Source organism: Carettochelys insculpta, chromosome 7, assembly GCF_033958435.1.
Source record: "Carettochelys insculpta isolate YL-2023 chromosome 7, ASM3395843v1, whole genome shotgun sequence".
NCBI lineage: Eukaryota > Metazoa > Chordata > Testudines > Carettochelyidae > Carettochelys > Carettochelys insculpta.
In genome coordinates, this window is record NC_134143.1 from 42,579,109 (window position 1) to 42,599,909 (window position 20,801).

Consider the following 20,801-nt stretch of genomic DNA (forward strand, 5'->3'; position numbering starts at 1 on the left):
AATACAGAAAGCTGCAGTAAGAGAAATCCAGAATTGCCAGTTGCCACTGTGTCATTTTCTTATTCTATATTACATAATGTGCCTCTTATTTTGGAACATTGTGGTCACAGACCATAATGGTGATACCATAAGTCTATGCCCAATTTTACTTCAGTGTAACTCAGGTTTCCTAAGGATATCCCATCCTGAAATTGTTTTCTCAAACATAAATTCAATTTACTACTACTTAACCCTTCTACTCTGCGTGGTGCATAGGTCATCTACAAGTCTCCTCCATTTCACTCTGTCTTGGGGTAAAGCTTCCAGCTGGCTCCAGAAGTACCCAAGTTGTCCCTCAATCTCAGTAGACCTTCCCCATGTTGTCCGAGGTCTTCCTCTTTTGTGTTTTCCTTGTGGGTTCCATGTGTGAGCTTGACGGACTATGCTGGATGATGGTTTTCTGAGAGTGTGACCCAGCCATCTCCACTTTCTTCTCTTGATTTCAGTGTCAGTCAGTTCTTGTCCTCCTCTGTTCCAAAGCTCCTTATTTGCGATGAAGTCTTGCCATTTGATGTGACGGGTGTACCTCAGGCATCTGTTTATGAATATCTGGAGCTTGTGATTTGAAGACTTTTTAGTATGCCAGGTCTTGCATCCGTACAGGAGTGCACCCTTCACATTTGTATTGAAGATCTGCAGTTTCATCATCTCAGATATTATTTGTGAACTTCACGTGGGACAGAGAGTCTTGAATGCAGCTGTTGCTTTCCCTATCCAGGCACTGATATCCTTATCTGTTCCTCCATCTGTACCCATAATACTTGCCAAGTAGATGAACTGCTCCACATCTTCCAGGTCTACCTCGTGGTCCATTCCTTGTCATGGTGAGGTGGCTTGTCTGTCTCAAGGACCTGGAGAGCCATGCCAGCAGGAGCTATAGCTCCTGGAAGCGTCACCCAAACTGGAAGTTCAGTGTGGCTTACTCTAAAATTAAGCATGCTCTAAGTACAGTCAGTATTAGCTTTTTCGGTAATTTGATTTAAATCAATTTTTTTTTTTAAATTTAAATCACATCATCTTGATCAGGAACCAGATGGGCAGCAATGAAAGGGCTACAAGAATCAGGTCAGTTTTGTCTTTTGAAAGCTGAAAACAGTTTCCAGAACCTTTTAATGGAGGGGAGAGGAACCTAAAAGAGAGTGCAGGATAGAGTAGCAATGACTCTTCTCCCACCTTTATGGCAGGAGTTTGTAGGCGTGGGGAGAACAGAGAGCATATTCCTTTCCAGTATCTACAAGATGCTTCAAATTTCAGACACTTACGACCTGCAGACTACAAAAGATGGAGCTCACAAAAAGGATCCAAGGGAAACACCTTCCCATTTCCAAGTATCAAGGATGGGGGTCCAAGTATCAAGGATGAGGTTTAGGTAGGAGACTAGACATTTTGCCTTAGAACGCCTACGTTTTAATCATCTGTCTCTTAAATGTTTCTAAATTTTTTTTCAAGGTCTTTATGAGCAACTGGGCATATAGGTTAAGGGAGTTTGGAGAGAGATGGATGAATGGGTGTGGGTTTGCTGATGGTGAGACAGAAGGAAGTTGACCAGAGATTTGAGAAATGAGAGTGAAGATATGGAGCGGGGAAGCGGAGAGGAAAAGAGATGGAGGGAAAGAGAAAACATCCTGGGTGCATCTACACTTGTATTCCTCTTTCAAAAGGCAAATGAGGTATACATTTGCCCATGTGGCACCGTATTTGCATATTCTAATTTCAAAAGAGCTTCTTTTGAAAGAAGAAAGCCAGTGTAGACGCTGCTCTTTTGAAAGTAAGCCCCATCTTCGAAAGAATCCTTCTTCCCATTAAATAAAGGGAAGAAGGATTCTTCCAAAGATGGGGTTTACTTTTGAAAGAGCATCGTCTACACTGGCTTCCTTCTTACGAAATAAGCTCTTTTGAAATTAGAATATGTAAATGAGGTGTCAAATGCAAATTTATACTTCATTTGCATTTTAGATTTACCTCATTTGCATACTTCTTTCAAAAGAGGAATGCAAGTGTAGACACACCCCCATCATGATACCAACATCAACAAAAGAGGAAGGGAGGGAAAGAGGAAACATCCTATCATGATGACGACGACGACGACGACGACAACAACAACAAAAGAGGAAGGGAGGGAAAGAGGAAACATGATACTGGAACAGAAAGAAAGATATATTATGGTATATTACAGAAAAGAAAAAAGAGAAATGGAAGGAAGTTGTGAAGGAAGAGAAAGTATGTAAGTTCGAGTAACTAACTATAGCAAATTACTAATGATCTTTTAGGTCCTAGTCTTATATACATGTATGTGTTCAACTTTATGTGTATGAGTAGGACTGCTGACTTCATGTGTGGTCTGTTATAGAATCAGGACCTATGTAGATTATAGACCAAAAATGAGAACATGAATAACTACTTCACATTACAGCATGCCAACCTTAAACAAATTCTCACCAGCTACTATAGATCACAACACAGTAACTCTAAACCTGGAACCAATCCCTGCAAGAAACCTCGCTGCCACCTCTGCTCACATATCTACACCAGTGATACCATCACAGGACCTGACATAAACCATACCATCAGGGGCCCCTTTACCTGCACATCTACTAATATAATATATATGCCATCATATGCCAGCAATGCATATTTACATTGGCCAAACTGGACAGTCTCTGTGTAAAAGAATAAATGGACATAAATCAGACATCAAGAACGGTAATGTACAGAAGCCTGTGGGAGAGTACTTCAATCTCCCTGCACACTCAGAAACAGATTTAAAAGTAGCAGTCCTAAAACAAAGAAATTGCAAAAACCAAATGGAGAGAGAAATGTCTGAGCTGCAATTTATTTGCAAATTTGACTCCATCAACCAAGGATTAAACAGACACTGGAAGTGGTTAGCCTCTTACAAAAGCAGCTTCTCTGCTGTGGGTGTTAACAGCTCCACATTAGACTCTGACAATGGGCCAAATCCCCCTGTCTGATGTGACTTGTTTTTTCTTCTTTTGATACATACTGCTGATAATGGGGCTTTTCCATCTTGACTGAATAGACCTTGTAAGCTCTGGCCCTCCCTTTTACTTGGACCCCACTCTTTAAATACCTTTCTGAACCCAACCCCCCAACTCATGCATCTGATGAAGCGGGTCTTTGCCCATGAAAGGTTATACTCCAAAATATCTGTTAGTCTGTAAGGTGCCACAGGATTTCTGCTTGTTCTTGAAGATACAGACTGACACGGCTACCTCTCTGATACTTCACGTTAAGTATTTTCTCCAGTCATCTTCCATTTAAAAAAAAACAAACCTCCTTATGCCCCCGCCAAATTTCTACCTGCAAGCCTTTCTCAGGTTCCGACTGGTTTACCATTTGTCTCTTGCAGTTGTCATCTAACCCAAAACCTAACCCTCTTATTAGGGATGTAAAATCCCATTTAATGAGCTGACAGGATAAATGCTAGGTTTAACCGTTAAACAGGTTTGTGTATGGGGCAGTGCTGAGGAGACCATTGCCAAAGTAGCCCTGTCTGCAGCAGCCCAGCCCGGAAGCGCGGCAGGTAGCGCACTCCAGCCCAGACGGAGCAACCTCTGTTGGTGGCAGGAAGGCTGCTGCAGATGTAGGCTGTGACGGCCTTGCAGGGCTGGAGCAACCCCCTGCCTGCACTGGGTGGGGGGTTAATCCTGCCCCTACCTGTTAATCGTTAACATCCCTACCTTTTTTATATGTAGTTATTCCCTATGCAAAGTGGGTGGGTGGGGCATGACAGACAGGAAATTACATAACTGGCTGCTGGGTGTCAGGCTCATCCATCTAATTAAAAATGTTGAGATCTGTTGTTTTTACATTTGTGAATTCACATTTATGTACCAAGTAATAATGTTTTTACAATCTACATACTTGTGCCAAATTTTTTTGTATGAATATAACTAAAATTTCCATCTATTTGGATTACATTAGATAGTCTGGGAGTCCCTGCTAATTGTGGAGATGAAAATGGGGCCTGACATAAAAAGTTTGCTCACCCCTGCCCTATCCCTTAATTCCCCTCATTAGACCTTCTCTCTAGAGCCCAGTGTGGGTACAATTTTTTTATTCATATCTGCATGTGTATCTTCAAAATGAGCCACAGGCATGCATGGATTTTCAGGGCCTTACTTCTCGCCATCTCCTTCTTAACATTGTTCCTAGCACTGAAATCCTCTGTGTTAGGGCAAACAAAAAGTCAGTGGAACTGGTATCAGTGCAGCCCCAGGATCAGGGCTCCTCTTCTGTATTAGTCATGTCTCTGTCTTGTAGGGGTCAGGCCTCAACCTGGGATATGTTTGATAGACTCAACAGCACAAGGTGGGGTGTCACTTTGGGCCTGGTGCTTTAAATAGCTTCCTGCTGTGTTTGGAATCCAGGATGGGAAAGTGCAACAGAGAGTTCATTTTCCGTTTCCTGCAGTGCATTTTGTATTGCACTGTGCAGGAAATAAATCAGGTTGACTGCAAGGGTTATTCCAGGTTATTGTCTACGTCACCTACTATAAATACTTTGAGAGAACTTGGGCTATCATATTCTGGAATGATACAGTATTTTTGGTAGTTTTGTTGCCTCCTGTGTTTGTCTTATCTGAAATTTAAATTGTGTAAACTGTTAAGCACTGATCCTACTAAAAGTGAGAGATTTTCGGTTAAATTCCATGGTGTAGAAAAAACCCCTTACTTTGCTGGAAAATCGTGTGACGTCAATGGGAGATTTGACTGTTGCAGACTCATGCTGATATATAAATTTTGAATGGTGGCAAAATGAGAACTTCCTCAGAATGGACTACAGTAAGCATAAGATAATGATCATCCCCCAATTTAGCTTTTTGAAACAGTAGAGTAAGTTGATATCTCGGTTAGACATATTCTCGAGAATAAAATTAGGATAGAAATTTCTGATTTTGTAAGACCAGAGTTTTCAGTTTATATTTTTTTAGTGGAATTGATGAATTATACTTATTATTACAGAATTTTTGAGAGGGATATTTGACAAAGGATATAATTATTTTATGCTAAGTTGCAGCTTGTTCCTGTAGATAGAATAGCTTTACATGCATTTTGATAACAGACAATAACTTCAGCTTACTGGGTGATAATGAGGAGTTACCTAAACTCAGAGTTAAAAGGATTTACCTAAGATAGCTGTTGAAGATATGAAAGTGGAATATCAGAGAGAATTTTAATTCCCAAAAGAAGCAGACAATCTTATGTTAGCCAGGGAATAAAGGAAGTCTAATAGCTTTGGTCTACATTTGAGCTAGTCATTTAAGAAATAAGGCTAAATGTTCTCAGCATCCTTTTTAACAACATTCAGATGTATTAGTTTGCTTTTATGTATGGTAAAGTACTTCAGTTCTGGTCCAATTTGTTGTTGGAATTTTGTTGTTCTGTGATGTGCAAATTTTTATGGTATAAAATTTTGGTAATGCATTTGATTGTTTAAGAAAATGCTGAATTATTAATTCCTTTTAACCAATGCGGTTGTAGCATACAAATGAACTGAGGCAAGATAAAGAGAGCGAGCTGGTTATTGGATGATGTACCTTTAGTGTCACTGTTACATTGGTGAAGATGTCACAATCTTGCCATGTGGTAGTAATCCATTCCAAGAACGCTAGTTGATTTGTGGGCTAAAAGAGCAGGAGAAAAGACATACGAGAGAATGGAGGTCTATTCTAACATTGCAGCCCCACCAAAGTATTATGTGTGTTTCAGCAAATTCTGCAGAGCACTGAAGTCAGCACAACCTTCTTTGTAAAAGAGGTGAGAAACAAATTTACCACGATTCCCACTGGCTCAGAGGCTTGCTGTCAACAGCAGCATATTTGTAATTTTATGAAAATTTGCAAAAACGTAAACCTATGTGTATTAGGGAACTTGCAGAGGGTATAGACCAATGATGGACATGTAGATAAATTTGACAACATAGACAGGTGTTGACTCATCATAAACTTCAGTCTGTGGCTACTACTGGGTAATGAGGTCTGGGATAAATATAGTGTTTACATATACAATTTTAAAAAATATGTGTTATGTGTGTATGCGTGCAGAATTTGGAACAGGTGAAAATTTTACATAAACTGTGTCTTTATTCCTCTCTCTCATACTGTGAGAGAGAAATACATAGTTTGCCAAATTTGGAACAGATGAAGATTGGAATTGATAGTAGATCACTATCATGCTCTTCATATAATGCTAAGGACACTTTTTTATAGCTGAAATAATAACCACGGTGCTTTCAGTGCAGCATAATGGTGTACTTAGGAAGAGGTATGACATGTAAACTGGAAAAGCAGTAAGAAAAATTGTGGTGCCTATTATTTGACATAGACATGGCTCTGCACTCCAGATATGTGCATTTGTGGTAAAAGCATGATTATCTGAAGGTGTCACGGTAACCCAAAACCTTTAGAAAACTGGAGGAGCTCACAAAGCACAGTCTTAAAAATTTGCAGTCCAGGTTCCTACTGTAGCCATTCAGCTTGATTCTCTGGAGCAGACTATTGTTTACAGATGTTATCTGGCTCAGCCAGACTTGTGGACAAAAGTATAGGGCCCTTCCCAAATTCACAATCCATAGTGGTCAATTTCACAGTCATGGGATTTTAAAAATCGTAAATTTCATGATTTCAGATGTAAATGTTGTCTTAGGCAGCAATCAGGCAGCACTTTAGAATTAGGAAATTTACCCAAAAATGCAAGTGATGAGGAAGGGAAATGGAGGTATGAACTGAAAGGTAGTTTGTAAAGTGCTTTGGGATCTTGGAGTGAAAGGTGCTGGAGAAGTACCTGGTATGATTATACTTAGAGAGCATCTTAAGATTGATAAAGCATTCAAATATAAGGAAATGCCTTTTCACAACTTGTAATTGTTTTCAATCCTATTTGTATTTACGCTGATTTCGTTGTAAAAGTGTTGAAAATGGAGATGTCTTTAATTTTGCATGTGTTTTCTTCTCACCAAGGGTTATATATTAATATATGCAGAACCCAGTAGACTTAATATTGTTCATGGATGGCACTTGACTTATATAAAGAAGACAAATGAAAACATAAGTCCAAATCTGTTGACCTTCCAGGTCGGGTGGGGAGGAGGGAGGAGCCTAACTGTTTATTCTGACTTTTTCCCCGCGTTGTTTGGTGGGACAGATTTATTTTCTGTGCTCTTTAAGTATTAGGCCCAGTCCTGAAGTGTAACAACACCTTGCTCTTCCTAGAACAGTGGTGCCCAAACTTTTCAGCATCATGACCCCTTTTTGATTTTTGAGAAACTCTTATGCCCCCCACCTCTTCTTACCATTGTCCAACCCCCCCACCCCCTGTTTTTAACAAAAAATTCAGTTTCTATCCCTACATGTTGAAAGGCAAAAAAAATTCACATTTTGTGGTATGAAATTTGAACTTTCAAATTTTTTTACAGTAGCGGTCTCCAATCTTTTTACACCCACAATCACTTTTTAAATGTCAGTGCAAGTCCCAAGATGCCACCCCTTTCTTGAGGCCCCACCTTCTCTGTTCCCCTCTTTTCTATCATTTGCTCTCCCCAGCCTTTACTCTCACTGGGTTGAAACAGGAGGTACAGGCTCTGGGTTGGGAATGAGGGTTTTGGGTGTGGGAGGGGATGAAAAGTGCAAGTTCTGGGAGGGAATTTGGGTGCAGGAAGAGGTGGAGAAGGGACTGCTTGCTCAGAGAGGGGGCTCCAGGCTGGAGAGTGTTGGGGTTAGGTGGTGTGTTGGGGTGCTGAGCAAACCACAGGCTTGTGGATGTGAGGGTGCAGGAGTTTAGCTTGGGGTGCTTCAGGGGCTCACACAGGGGCGTTGGGAGTAGGGTGGGCTCAGGACACAGATTTGCAGTGTGTGGACTGTGCAGTAGTGTTGCGGCAGAAGACTGGGGTTGTGAGGGGCTCAGCACAGTGAGTTCTGATGTTTGATAGACTCAGGATTGAGGGGTGTGTGTGTGGGGATGCAGGGTTGTTATGATGCTGTGGCCAGATGGGGGGCTTGTTGGCCAGGCTTCATTTTTAAATAAAATATGCCCAACATAAATATTTCAGCATTGTCTTTATTTTTGAGAAGGGTGGGAATTTCAGCATTGTCTTTATTTATGGGAAGGGTGGGAAACCTGTTTGGGCCAGGGGTCACTGACCCACAGAAAAGTAAGTCAGGGACCACACAAGTGAGATGCAAAAAAAAAAAAAAAAACCAAAGAAAACAAAACAAAAAAACCCCAAGCCCCACTGATATGGCCCCAACTGGGACATCTCCTTCCCCTGGCACTCCAGCCCCATGGGGGGAGGATAGGTAGGACTGAGGTTTAAGGCCTCAGGCCAGGTTCATTCTTCTGCGGTTCCAGGGTCAGTGGAATTTGTGGGCCCCTCTACACTCTGAAGTGGGTCCAAAATGAGGGATCCACCAGTGTGTGGAACAGGGCTGCCAGTGAGTGGGCACCAGCTCCAACTGCTCAGGCAGTGCACAGCTGCTGTGGGGAGCTTGTGATCCCCGCACTAGCTATGCTGTTCCTCAGTGAGGCTGGCATTCCTCAGCATGGGCAGGGAAAGAGTGTGTGCATGGGGGGGAGAGGGGGGTCCCTTTTAAGAGTGTGGCTCACCCTGAAAGGGCTTGCCAGCTATGTGACCCCATCTGATGATGATCCAGGGTCCTTTCTGTGAAGAGAGTGACTGGGCAGTCTGGTTACTCTCTGCGGACAGTGCAGATCGCTTTTTTGATCCACTTTGCTGTGTGGCTGCAATCTGTCAACAGAAATTTAGTTGGGAGATATCTTCTGACAGTGACTTCTGTACAGATTGCTGTAGTGCTGATGTAGCTGTAATGTCTTTGAAAGACTGAGTTGTTTGGTTCATTTTTCCTTTCTTCAGATGTGGCGTTTTAAGTTTTGTAACTCTAAGAATTGCATCTATATGTCAACTTGTAAGGGCTATTGAGCTAAAAAATGCTATGACAGTCTCAGCCAAGGTATAAATTTGTTCTGCTTTTTCAGGCTTTTGACCTGCAGGCAAAGTACTTTGTGCAGAATTAAGTTTTCATTTCTAGGAGCCTGTGAACCCTGAAGTACAAATGATGTTTTGTTTGTGTGTAACTAGAAACATACTGTAAAGGCACTGGTCTAGAAGGCCTAACAACATTTACATTCTTCTGATTCTGGAGGTATTAATATTCACCTTATTTTGATGCTCATAGAATCATTGTCAGCTACCCACAATATTTATTACATTTGTGGTGTAAATTGTACATATACCTGGTGCCAATGTGGCACTCACTGTTCTGTGCATTTGTGGAAGAGAAGATAATATAGATGAATGATGACCTACACCACTTTTTCTTTTTCCATATCATTATGGCTGTAGGAAGGGGAATTTTTACACTTCCTTCAATTTAGTGGTACTTCATTTAAAGAAACACTAATTTTTACCTTCAGAGATTCGCTTCTGAAGTCTATTAACATTCTAAAAAAATCACTTTGTGTACGTTATATGCTTTTATAAGCCAAATGGTACTTCACTTTGTCATGACTGAAGACATGCCACAGTAAGTGTGTGAGGAGCTACCTAATAATATTCTATTTATGAATTGTGCTAATTATAATAATTTCATTGCCCTACACTATAGTATACTGTAGTCTTAATGCTTTTGAAAATAAATGAATTTGACTTTTGTTTTTGTGATGTCTAACTTGAGTTGAAGACAGGAAGAGCAGTACTGTCAGTCCTTTGAAGCTGTGTATATTGTTCTTCTGATAGAACTGCACTTAGCAGTACAAAGCGTTTTGACACAAGATCATCATCATCTGGAGTCTTCATCTCAAATCTGGTTAGGTTCCTGAGTCTTGATTAGTTTACTTCCTATTAACAGTTCTTTGGTGGCTGCTCATCAATATGTTTGATCACAGACAAAAATTGTGTTTGACATTCTGTCTTAAGAACAAACCTTTTACTGAAACATTCATCTTGCAAAGTAGGATGAAGTTTCAGGTGGAAATTTGCGACCTGACTTCATAATGCCTGGTTTCAAACATTGCTCCCTTATTTCACATTTCTCTGATTGCGTTTTTAAAAAAGTGTGTACTTTCAAATAAATTGAACGCTTTTTTTTAAATCACGATGCAGGATTGGGATGGCTTATGTTTAAATTTTAGGTAAACTGCCAACATAAAAAGTAAACATAGAATGTTATTACAGAATTGCACTTGGTGTTCAACATTTCAAAATATTTCTGCCATACCAAGACAGCTTCTTACTATGTCTGTAGAAATAGTAAACTCCTAAAAGCAGTTTTTAAAGAAGTGAGATCATTGAATTACTAGAGTAGGACCCGGGGGATCAGGAAAGATTGGATCTGTTCCTCAGTTTGCCAGTGATTTACTGTGAAACTTTGGGCAAGTTATTTAACCCTTCCCTGTCTGAGTTCCCTTCTGTAAAATTGGGTTAACACACTATTTTGGAAAAGTGCTTTGAAATCCTAGGATGGAAGGCAGTCTATGACAGCAAAGTAATAATCTTCATGATGATAAGTCTTTTATTACTTTGTGTTTTGCTTTTGCTTTTTAAATGTAGATTTTTGTAAAATTTCATTATTAATGCAAAGATATTGAAAATGTTTTTATAGATTGAAGATAGATTTGGCAAGATTGTATCTTTTTTATTTTCATTGAATACATATATCTGTGCTGTTATTAATTTTTAATTACTGTGAAAGTGGAAGTTATAGTAAACTCAGTGATGTGATCCAATTCCCATATGAAGTCTCTTGATTTTAATGGGAGTTGCAGATGCTAAAGCATTTTTCTGAATTTGGACTATAATTAGGCATAGAGGACAAGTTTTTGCACAGGAAATTAGGTTTCCATCATAATTTATCCTCTGAGATACTAATTAGTATTTAAATCACCAATTGTAATTTCTACTGTTTTCTCTTAGGCTTCAGGAGACTCCCAACAAAATGAGCAATCCAGCTATTAAGAGAATAGCCAACGAAATTATCAAATCACCAGAGGATAAACGAGAATATCGTGGACTAGAACTGGAAAATGGCATCAAAGCAATGCTCATCAGTGACCCCACCACAGATAAGTCTTCAGCAGCACTGGATGTACACATAGGTATTCAGTGAATACATTTTGTATTTTATTCAGGTGGCTTTGCATTGCAGATACACTGAAAATAGGTCAGACTCCTTTTACACACAGAAACATATTGCAGTATGTATCGCTAATTTTTATATGTTAGTTGGAAATAAAATACATCGCACAAAACATGGCAGCATTTACAGGAGTTGCTTTCAGCAGGTTGCGTAGGCTCCTGTTATTGCTGGAGTTTCCGATTTTATTTTTGTACATATCCAGTTAGAAATTATTAGAGCTAGTTAAATTTTCCTGGTATAATACATGCTCAGTCAGTAGTCAGATTTGTAATTTAGCCACATTCTGAGGGAGTCATTTTAAAAAAAAAAAAAGAAAGGGGGGGGTGATTTCATCTAACTATACATTTCCTTTATACTTACGTATCTATGTGCTGATTATCATGTGGCCAGGATATTTACTGGATCCATTAAACCTGTGTGGAATTAAGAATATTGGTCTGTCCCTACTCCAGCCGCAGACAAAGACACACTCAGCCTGCAGTTGTTTTAATTCAAAGCGATCCCTTTCACTCTCCATTGGCTCACCTGGCTGTTTGCCAAAAGGGGACTCACTCTTCTCTGGGTTTGACCCTTTCAGTCATGACAGAAACTAAAAGCTAAAACCAGAATAATACAATCATTAATTTTTCAGTGATCCTAGCCTTGCCTAGAAGGAAAAAGACAGTTTGAGCCCTCTCAAGCTGACTACAGCTATGGGTACACTACGAGATGATATCGATTTTAAGTCAGTCAGCCCGAATTGTTCCAAGTTTCTGTATTCACTGTAAATTCCATTAGCTCGATTTATGGAGCACTGAGATCAACATAATGTCAATATCATAGAATCATAGCAACCTGATGGGTGTAGCGTTCAGTTTGAATTTAAAATTCCAAATGAAGGGTACTTAGGAAGCACCATTTCTTTAAATCAAATTCATTAGCCTCCAAACATGTCTTGTATGTGCCCCACAATCCATAGTTCTCCGCTCTGGCCTCTTCCATCTCCACTGCTCTCAGGTACAAAGGAATTAGGCAACAGGAAGACGGTTTCAGTTCAGCACCTGGAAGCCCATGGCTGTAGGGTCATGAGAGGCTGAAAAATCCTCTTTCTTTTTCTTAGCTAGTAGCACTGCACTGTGCAGTCTGTGGTTCTGTTTATACCCTTGCTAGCTGTCTTTTTTGCCTGCGCTGCCTGGCGCCAGCCGCTTGCCCCCTCCCCACCATGTGGCAGCTAGGCTGTGGGTGGGGGTAGTGCTTGTCTGATAGGCAAGAAACTTCTTTTTGGCCTTTTAAATGTTGTCCTGCCTCCACATCCCCTTTCTTCCCTCCCCATAAGGTGCCACGCAGTCCGGAACTTTCCCTCGCATGCATCACATGGCAGGTAGTCTGTGGGTGAGGGTCATGCTTGGACCAGAAACTTCTTTTCAGCTGTTTACATTTTGTCCTGACCCTCACATCCCCTCCCTTCTCTCCCCCTGGAGGCACCATGCAGTGTGTAACTTTCCTGCTCCCAGCCTCATCACATGGCTTGACTCTGAACCAATAAAAGGATGTGCTGCGCAAGGTGCCAGGTAGCTTGTGCATAGTGAGGGTCCTGTAGCCAGCCAGGGAAGGTCTCCCTGGTCAGTCACGATTTTTGGGCAACAGAAGAAAATACTCTGTTACTAGCATGTCTGTCCTTTTTGAGAGGAAATTTTTGGATGGGCTTTAACCAAAGGCCAAGGCGGTCATGATTTTCGTGTGCTTGATTGTAGCTGGGGGACTTTTAGCCACCTGGGGGATGATTTTCAGATACTAACTGTAGCTGGGAGTCTTGTAGCTGCCCTGGGCCATAACTGTTTTAATGAAGGCAATGTATTAGCTATACAATCACCACAGTTCTTGAAGTAAGGCTTGAAGTGATGAATATTCTCATTCTGAGGGTCTTTTTTGGCAGTTCCAAACCTGGCTGTAGTCTGGGGTCTTTTAGCCACTTGGGGGAAGTCTCCCATGGCAGACACAATTTTTGGGGCTGGCTATAGTCTGGGGACTTTTAGCCACCCCGAGCCATAACTGTTTCAGTGATTCAATATAGCACCTGTGTCTACTTAAACATATTTTTCTGTTGAGGGTCGTCTTTTCCAGGAGGCCTAAATCCAGATTCAGGCCCAAACCTAGGTCCAAACCTAGGCATGCTGTTAATAGGGGCAGGATGTGGGTCTCCCTGGGCAGTCATGAATTTCGGGGCTGGCTGTAGCCGCGGGTCTTTTAGCTGCCCCAAGCTATAACTGTTTCAGTGATTCATTGCAGTTTCAGTGCAGAACCCATGTCTACTTAAAGATATTCTTCGAAGGGTTTTCTGTGCCAGGAGGTCGAAATCCAGATCCAAGGCTGCAAAGGTCTAGTGCTTTTGCATTCCATTTTCACAAACCTGTCAGCTGGGACAGGTTTACTACCCCCACCCCCCGCCTTAATTATAAAAAGCATATCTCTTATAATGGCAAGCCAGACCCCCCATCTGGAAAAAGAGACAATTGTTTAACATGGCAGGGGAGTGGAATGTGGGAAGATGTCATCAGATACCCACATCTACTTGCAGGGCATTATTTTTCCCATGCTGCACCAGGGAAAATAGCCAGAATGCTACAGGGCTCAGGGATCTGTGGGATAGGTTCCTGCAATACACTGCTGCAGCACTCAATTTAAGCTATTTATGTGTGGCAGCAATAAGTCAATTTTGTGGGAAAGTGAGGATGCCCAGAATCAAATGGTTAAAACCCAACATTAACAAATGGATTTTAATGCATTCGATTTTAGCATGTAGTGTAGACACCACCGTAGTTGCTCATTTTGAAATACCTCTTTTGCACATTGGGTTTAGGTTCCTGTGGCTGTGTTGCTGGAGTTAAGTGCAGTTTTATAACTACTGAATTCACATAATTGATTGCACAGTAGTATAACATAAATGATTGATTTTAGAGACTTTACATATTCTAACATGACTTCTTGAATGTATATATTTCTCATCTACAGGATCTTTATCAGACCCTCCAAACATTGCTGGTCTTAGCCATTTTTGTGAACATATGTTGTTCTTGGGAACCAAGAAGTACCCAAAAGAAAATGAGTACAGTCAGTTTCTTAGTGAGCATGCAGGAAGTTCAAATGCTTTCACCAGTGGAGAACATACCAATTATTACTTTGATGTGTCGCATGAACATCTAGAAGGTGCATTGGACAGGTAAGTAGATTTCTGTTACTTCTAGTTTTCTGAGGTTTCATTTTGGTTAATATTTGTGATATCTCAAACAAAAGCATAATTATATATTGAACTCTTGCTTACAGCATCACATCTTAGTGGAGTTGGTAGCACTGACTTAGAGTTGATTTGTGTTTTAGGGTATGGATTTTCCATGTGATCTTACACAAATCATCTAAGATGTGATCCAAACCTCCATTAAATTCAGTCGGTTTTCCCATTTCCTTTATTAGGCTTTGAGTCAGACCTTCTGTGCCTCAATTTTTGCAGCTATAAAACTGTTCAATAATAACTCTCTTTCCTACCTATCATCTAGTTAAATTGTAAGCTTTTTGGGACAGGGACTGTTTCTTATGAGTTTTAACAATACAAGAGCCCTAAAGGCCCATTGCATTAAGCAATAGAAATAATAATAAAGATCACATGATGGTGACAGAAATGCAAGAGTTGCATGTTATGAACAGCCTGGTTATAAAACAAAGGATTGAAATTGTTTTATGGGCTGAGTTACATTAGTTACAGGAAATGCATTTATAGTGATATAATGTGATATATAAATACCATTTTATGGCATTGTGTATGGATCAAGGTTTGTGTTTTGTTTGGTTTTACTTAGGTTTGTATCACTGTATGTATGTACCATTTATAGCCTTCAGTAATAATAACAATAAATGCTTGATATCTTCCATGGATGCACTGTACTGCATTAACAAGAGTGTTGGATCTCACAGCACTCTTATATGGTAAGTAAGTTGTTGTTACTTTACAGATGGAGAAGAAGGCGATTTAAGTGATTTGACTAAAACCACATAGCAAGTCTGTGGCAAAGCCAGGACTAGTTTCAAATGTTCTATACTTCACCTTATATTCTCAATCACAAATAAAAACATTTCATGAGTTTTCAGACTTCCTGGTTTGAGGATTGGTTGGTTTTATGTTGGTGGCGGTTTTGCTCTTTATTATGTTCAATAATGCTGACCTGGGAGGGTTTACATTTTGGTTGTGTAAATTTGTAACATTTTCTTTTAGGTTTTCCCAGTTTTTCTTATGCCCTCTGTTTGATGAGAGCTGCAAGGAAAGAGAGGTGAATGCTGTTGATTCTGAACATGAAAAGAATTTAATGAATGATGCCTGGCGATTGTTTCAGTTGGAGAAAGCTACTGGAAATCCCCATCATCCCTTCAGTAAATTTGGAACAGGTTTGTTAAAACAGACTCATCCATCTGTTGCAGTTGATAAGATCAGGCTGAGACAAGTGACAGTGACCCAGAATGTGCAGCTGTTCAGTAGGAAAAAGACAAAAAATCCACAGGAATGGGCACAAAAATTCCCAGCTACAGTCTGGATCACGGTGGATGAATTTAAATCACTAGGTGAAGTGTAGGCTGGTCATACAGACTCAACCATGTCAACCAAGGTGTTTCTGGTTAACAATGTGAAAAGGAAAATTTGTAGGATAAATGAACTACTTCAGAAAGAGTTAACAGCTGGACAAAAATTCAAATTAACATTTACAAAATATATTTGAGTTTAGATAGTATTAATTTACTTCCATGTTTGTAAAACACAAAAGCTATAAAATGGACACTGTTTGAACCTTGGTTAGGTTCACTTCACAGAAGTTACTTCTCTACACTACTGTAGAGATTTTGGTGGTAATTTCAAATGAATAAGTATATTAGTTAGCAAATTGTGCTAATATAATACGGAGTCGAATTTGTGTTTTAATTTTTGGACATCAGGTGCTTTTCCAGAGCTTTATCGATCCCTTGATGACCATATTGGCAGGTTGCCACAAATCCTAGGGCTTGAGGATGGTGGGACAGCAAGTGTGGTGTTGCTAGAGATCTGATGACACCTAGAGAGCAAAAAGAACATTATTGCAATTGATGATGATGTCCTTTGATTTTCAATAGTTAGCATTGGATGTAAGGCTTTCAGAAGGGTTCTCAGCCTCATTAATTTGGTGCAGTGTGTAGCTAATCAGCTCTGGTAACCTAAAGTGGTAAGATTATTTGGATGGAGACATGTTGACTTTCTAGTAGGGAAAGACTCTCTGAAGTGGGAAATACATTTAAAAATGTACAGAGAAAAATCTAAGGAAAGTGTTGTAGGATACCTATCTGATCCATGGGAAAAAATACAATTTCTGTGGATTTCTAATGAGGGAAAAAATAGCTTCTGTAATCTCAGTGAGCTAGGGTCTGGTGCTCACGAATCAGCTGTGTTTTGATGTGGAAAGAATCATTTAGGTCCTTGTTCCGCTCCCAAGAGGTATTCATGAAAGTTTCAGAAATCATATTCTACAGGGTAGAAAAGTTTCTGTTTACTTCTTCTGCTTTCTGCAATTGCCATATCCATGGTTGGCTGTGGGGATTTATGGCCGGTCAAGATAGAGCACTGGAAGTATATTCAAATTCACATCAATTAGATGTAGCAGATAATTCTCAATATGTATGGTATTATTTTTGGCCCCACTTCTGTAATAAGATCTTCTCAAGAGCACCTTTTTAGATCCAATTTGAAGACCCAGAGTCTTAATTTGGGGGGGGGGGGGGGGAGAACGTGACACGGGGGAGTGTTAATTAAACAGAATTGCCAAGTGTCTTTCACATTGCATGACACACCCATGTGGCAACCCTACCTGCAACTGAAATGTTATGCATTCTTCTGGGCTTTCAGGAATGACTGTAATTTCTATTTCAAGTCTCCATGGGTCACTGTGGAACCTGTTCTGCCATCAGCCAGGCACTTTGTCCTTGTGCTGCTCCTCCTGCTAGATAGTTCTTGTAAGAAGGCAAATACCATTCCTTAGCTCTTTTAATTCGATTTCAAAAGCAGCTTTTTAAACAAAATAATTTCATGAAAACTTTATTTACTGTATAACTGTGTTTCTTGTGGGACCACGGGTTCAAGCTTATACTATGTCTGGTGTTTACTTAGTACCTTGGTGGTGGTTTGTTAATTTCTACCTCTGTTGAAGATTTTGTTTAGCAGCATGTTTATCCTTCTTGCTATTGCACATCCTGTGTTACCTCCCTCCTCTCTCTAGTCTACGGCTACGTCTACACATGAACGCTACATCGAAGTAGCTTATTTCGATGAATAACGTCTACACGTCCTCCAGGGCTGGCAACGTCGACGTTCGACGTCGACGTTGCGCAGCACCACATCGAAATAGGCGCTGCGAGGGAACGTCTACATGCCAAAGTAGCACACATAGAAATAAGGGTGCCAGGAACAGCTGCAGTCAGGGTCACAGGGTGGACTAGCGCTTCTGGGGCAACAGCTAGCCGCTCCCTTAAAGGGCCCCTCCCAGACACACACAGCCTGCACAGCACGCGGTCTGCAGAGCCATAGGCACGCACACCTCGAGCGACGCAGTCATGGACCCCCAGCAGCAGCAGCCAGAGGTCCACCCAGCCGCCCCTGCAGGAGCAGTGCTTGCCCTGCTCCATGCCATGCAGGAGGCAGCTGAGCACCTCCTTGCCACAGAGGAGGAGCTGCCCACAGGGGGAGGAGGACGCAACCCCCAACCCTGCAGCACCCCGCCCCCCCTCCCCACTGCCAGCTGTGGAGCTAGCCCACGAGCACCGACTGGTGGGAGCGGCTGGTGCTCGGAAAGTGGGACGACGACCGCTGGCTCCAGAACTTTCGCATGAGCCAGCAGACATTTCTGGAGCTATGCCAGTGGCTCACCCCCGCACTGAGGCACCAGGACACCTTCATGCGGCGTGCCCTCAGTGTCGAGAAATGGGTCGGCATCGCTGTCTGGAAGCTGGCCACTCCAGACAGCAACCGATCTGTGGGCCAGCAGTTTGGCGTGGGCAAGGCCACCGTCGGGGCTGTCCTCATGGAGGTAAGAGGACCCACGGGAGGGGGGCCCTGGCAGGGGAGGGCCACACACACCCTGCACACCCCTCATTGGTGCTCTCCCATGTGCTTCCCCTGCAGGTCGTCCGCACCATCAACGCCCTGCTCCTCCACAGGCTCGTGAGGCTTGGGGACCCGGATGCCGCCATCGCGAGCTTTGCCACCCTGGGCTTCCCCGGTTGCTTCGGGGCTCTGGATGGGACTCACATCCCCATCCGCGACCTGGAACACAGTGGAGGACGCTACTTAAACAGGAAGGGCTACTATTCAGTGGTCCTCCAGGCCTTAGTGGACAGCTGGGGCCATTTCCTGGACATTTACGTGGGCTGGCCTGGCAGCACCCACGACGCCTGGGTATTCCGGAACTCGGGCCTGTGCCGCCGGCTGGAGGCGGGGACCTACATCCCCCAGCGGGAGATCCCTGTGGGGGACACCACCATGCCCCTCTGCGTCATCGCAGATGCGGCATACCCCCTCCGGCCCTGGCTCATGCACCCGTACATGGGCCATCTGTCTGCCAGGTAGGAGCGCTTCAACCAGCACCTGAACCACGCGCGCCAGGTGGTGGAGCGCATATTTGGCCGCCTCAAAGGGCGCTGGAGGTGTCTCCTCACCAGCCTTGATGCAGGCCCCACCAACATCCCCCAGATTGTGGGCGCGTGCAGCACCCTCCACAACCTGGTGGAGAGCAAGGGGGAGGCCTTCTTTCAGGGCTGGGCTGTGGAGACCAGCAGGGCCGATGTGCAGCCACCCGCTGCCCCCAGTCGCCAGGTGGACCCGGAAGGGACCTGGGTCCAGGAGGCCCTGCGGGCCCAGTACGATGAGGCCGCAGGGTGAACGCTGGCAGGCCCCCCACTGCCCCCCCATCCTCCACAACACTCCCTGCCCCTATGCCCACACCACAGAGCAACCAAGAGCACCCCCCCCACACACTTTTCTTGTAAATAAAAGCAGACAGTTGTTCGTCAACTCAAATATCTTTAGAACTCTTATTATTATTATTATTATTATTATTATCAACAAGACTAACTATTTACAGGGAAAATCTAACTTATAAATAGGGATAAGATGAAAGGGGAAGACAAGGAAGGGGAGAACTATTTACATGGGGGGGTAAGGATCAGCATTGTAACGGGTCAAATATCAAACTATTAACAACAAACTAACTTAAAACTGGGGGCAATATATACAAAGGGGTAGGGGGGGGTCCACGTCCTGGGCCCCACATCCCTAAAGTCCAGCGCTGGGAGCGGGCGGCCGGGATCCCCGCCTTGGCCTCAGTCCTGGCTGGGGGCCGGGCGGACCGGGAGATACGGCTGGCGAGTGTCAGCTGGGACCAGGTCCCCCTCGGCGGAAGGGCCCTCGGTGGCGGGTGGCGGTGCGACGGCGGACAGCGCAGCAGCTGGAGCAGGGGGTGGAGCAGGTAGGGCGGGCGCAGCAGCGGCCGGCGCGGCATGGGGGGCCAGGTAGTTCGCGATACGGTTGAAGGTCCGCATGTAGGCCCCCCATGCCTCCTGGCGCCAGGCCAGCGCCCGCTCCTGCAGCTGAAGGCAGCGTTCCTCCACCCGCAGCCACTGCTTGGCGACCTCCAGCTGCTGACGGTGGAGGGCCAGCAGCTGGGGGTCCGTCGCTGTCGGGTGGTGGTGCTGGGTCCGCTGTCTTCCCTGCCGTGGGGCTGGTCGGTCCTCCGCCGAGGGGCTGGCCTGGAGTGGTGGCCCCGGAGGGCTGTCCAGGACCACTGACGCCTCGCCGGCGCTCTCTGGTCCTTCCGATGGTGCAGCTGCGGAACACAGGAGAGGGGGAGAAGAGTGGAGACAGCCGTTAGTGTGGGCCTCGAGCCGTGGCCCTTGTCCTCCACGCCTCTGCTGCAGGTTCTCCATCCCAGTCCCCGGGAGATGCTGCTGTGATGGGGTTCAGGGGTCCCCCTGCACTGCACCCCGTCCGCTGGCAGGAGTGACTCTCACTCAGCAGGTACAACAGGAGGTTTATTAGGCAACAGATGCCCAGTTTCTCACAGAAGCGACAGTACAGCAGTCGGAGACAGTCCTTCCAACCCATCCTGGGGAGAAGACCCCGAGGGGTGCCCCTCTGGGGTGTAGCTTTCCCCCTCCTCAGGCTGGCTGCCTTCCAGCTCTCCCTTCCCCTAGCCTCTAACTGCAGCCCCCGATTCAAACCCAGCTCGACTCCTCCCTCCTCTTTGTTCAGGGCAGAGGTGTAACCTGCCAGTTGTAGCCCCAGGGTCATCCTTAGCCACTGGGAGCTATTCAGCTTGTTTCTCCTATGTAGCCTGAGTCTTGCATTTGCACTCCCCACACTCCATCACATGCTGCTGCTGCTGCTGGGTGTCCCACCCCCTCCCCCCGGGGGACCCTAGAGGTTCCGCTCCCCCCAGCCCCGGGGGTGGGGCATGGCACTGTCGTGCTGGCGGGGGCAGGGGCTGATGCACTCTTCTGAGGGACATGCCACTGCTGTCCTTGGGGTCATGGTCATCTGGGCATG

At 43.8% G+C, this 20,801-nt stretch overlaps 1 protein-coding gene across 4 annotated transcripts in view; it reads left to right on the forward strand.

Moving 5' to 3' along the window:
* IDE (insulin degrading enzyme) overlaps positions 1 to 20,801 on the forward strand; it is a 116,490-nt gene that overhangs the window by 5,370 nt on the left and 90,319 nt on the right. For all 4 annotated transcript variants that reach the window (XM_075000397.1, XM_075000396.1, XM_075000395.1 and 1 more), the window contains exons 2-4: positions 10,990 to 11,171; positions 14,204 to 14,411; positions 15,459 to 15,628. In XM_075000397.1, coding sequence (XP_074856498.1) covers positions 11,012 to 11,171; positions 14,204 to 14,411; positions 15,459 to 15,628 — 538 coding nt within the window. In that variant the 5' untranslated portion in view covers positions 10,990 to 11,011. The remainder of the gene's footprint in view (positions 1 to 10,989; positions 11,172 to 14,203; positions 14,412 to 15,458; positions 15,629 to 20,801) is intronic.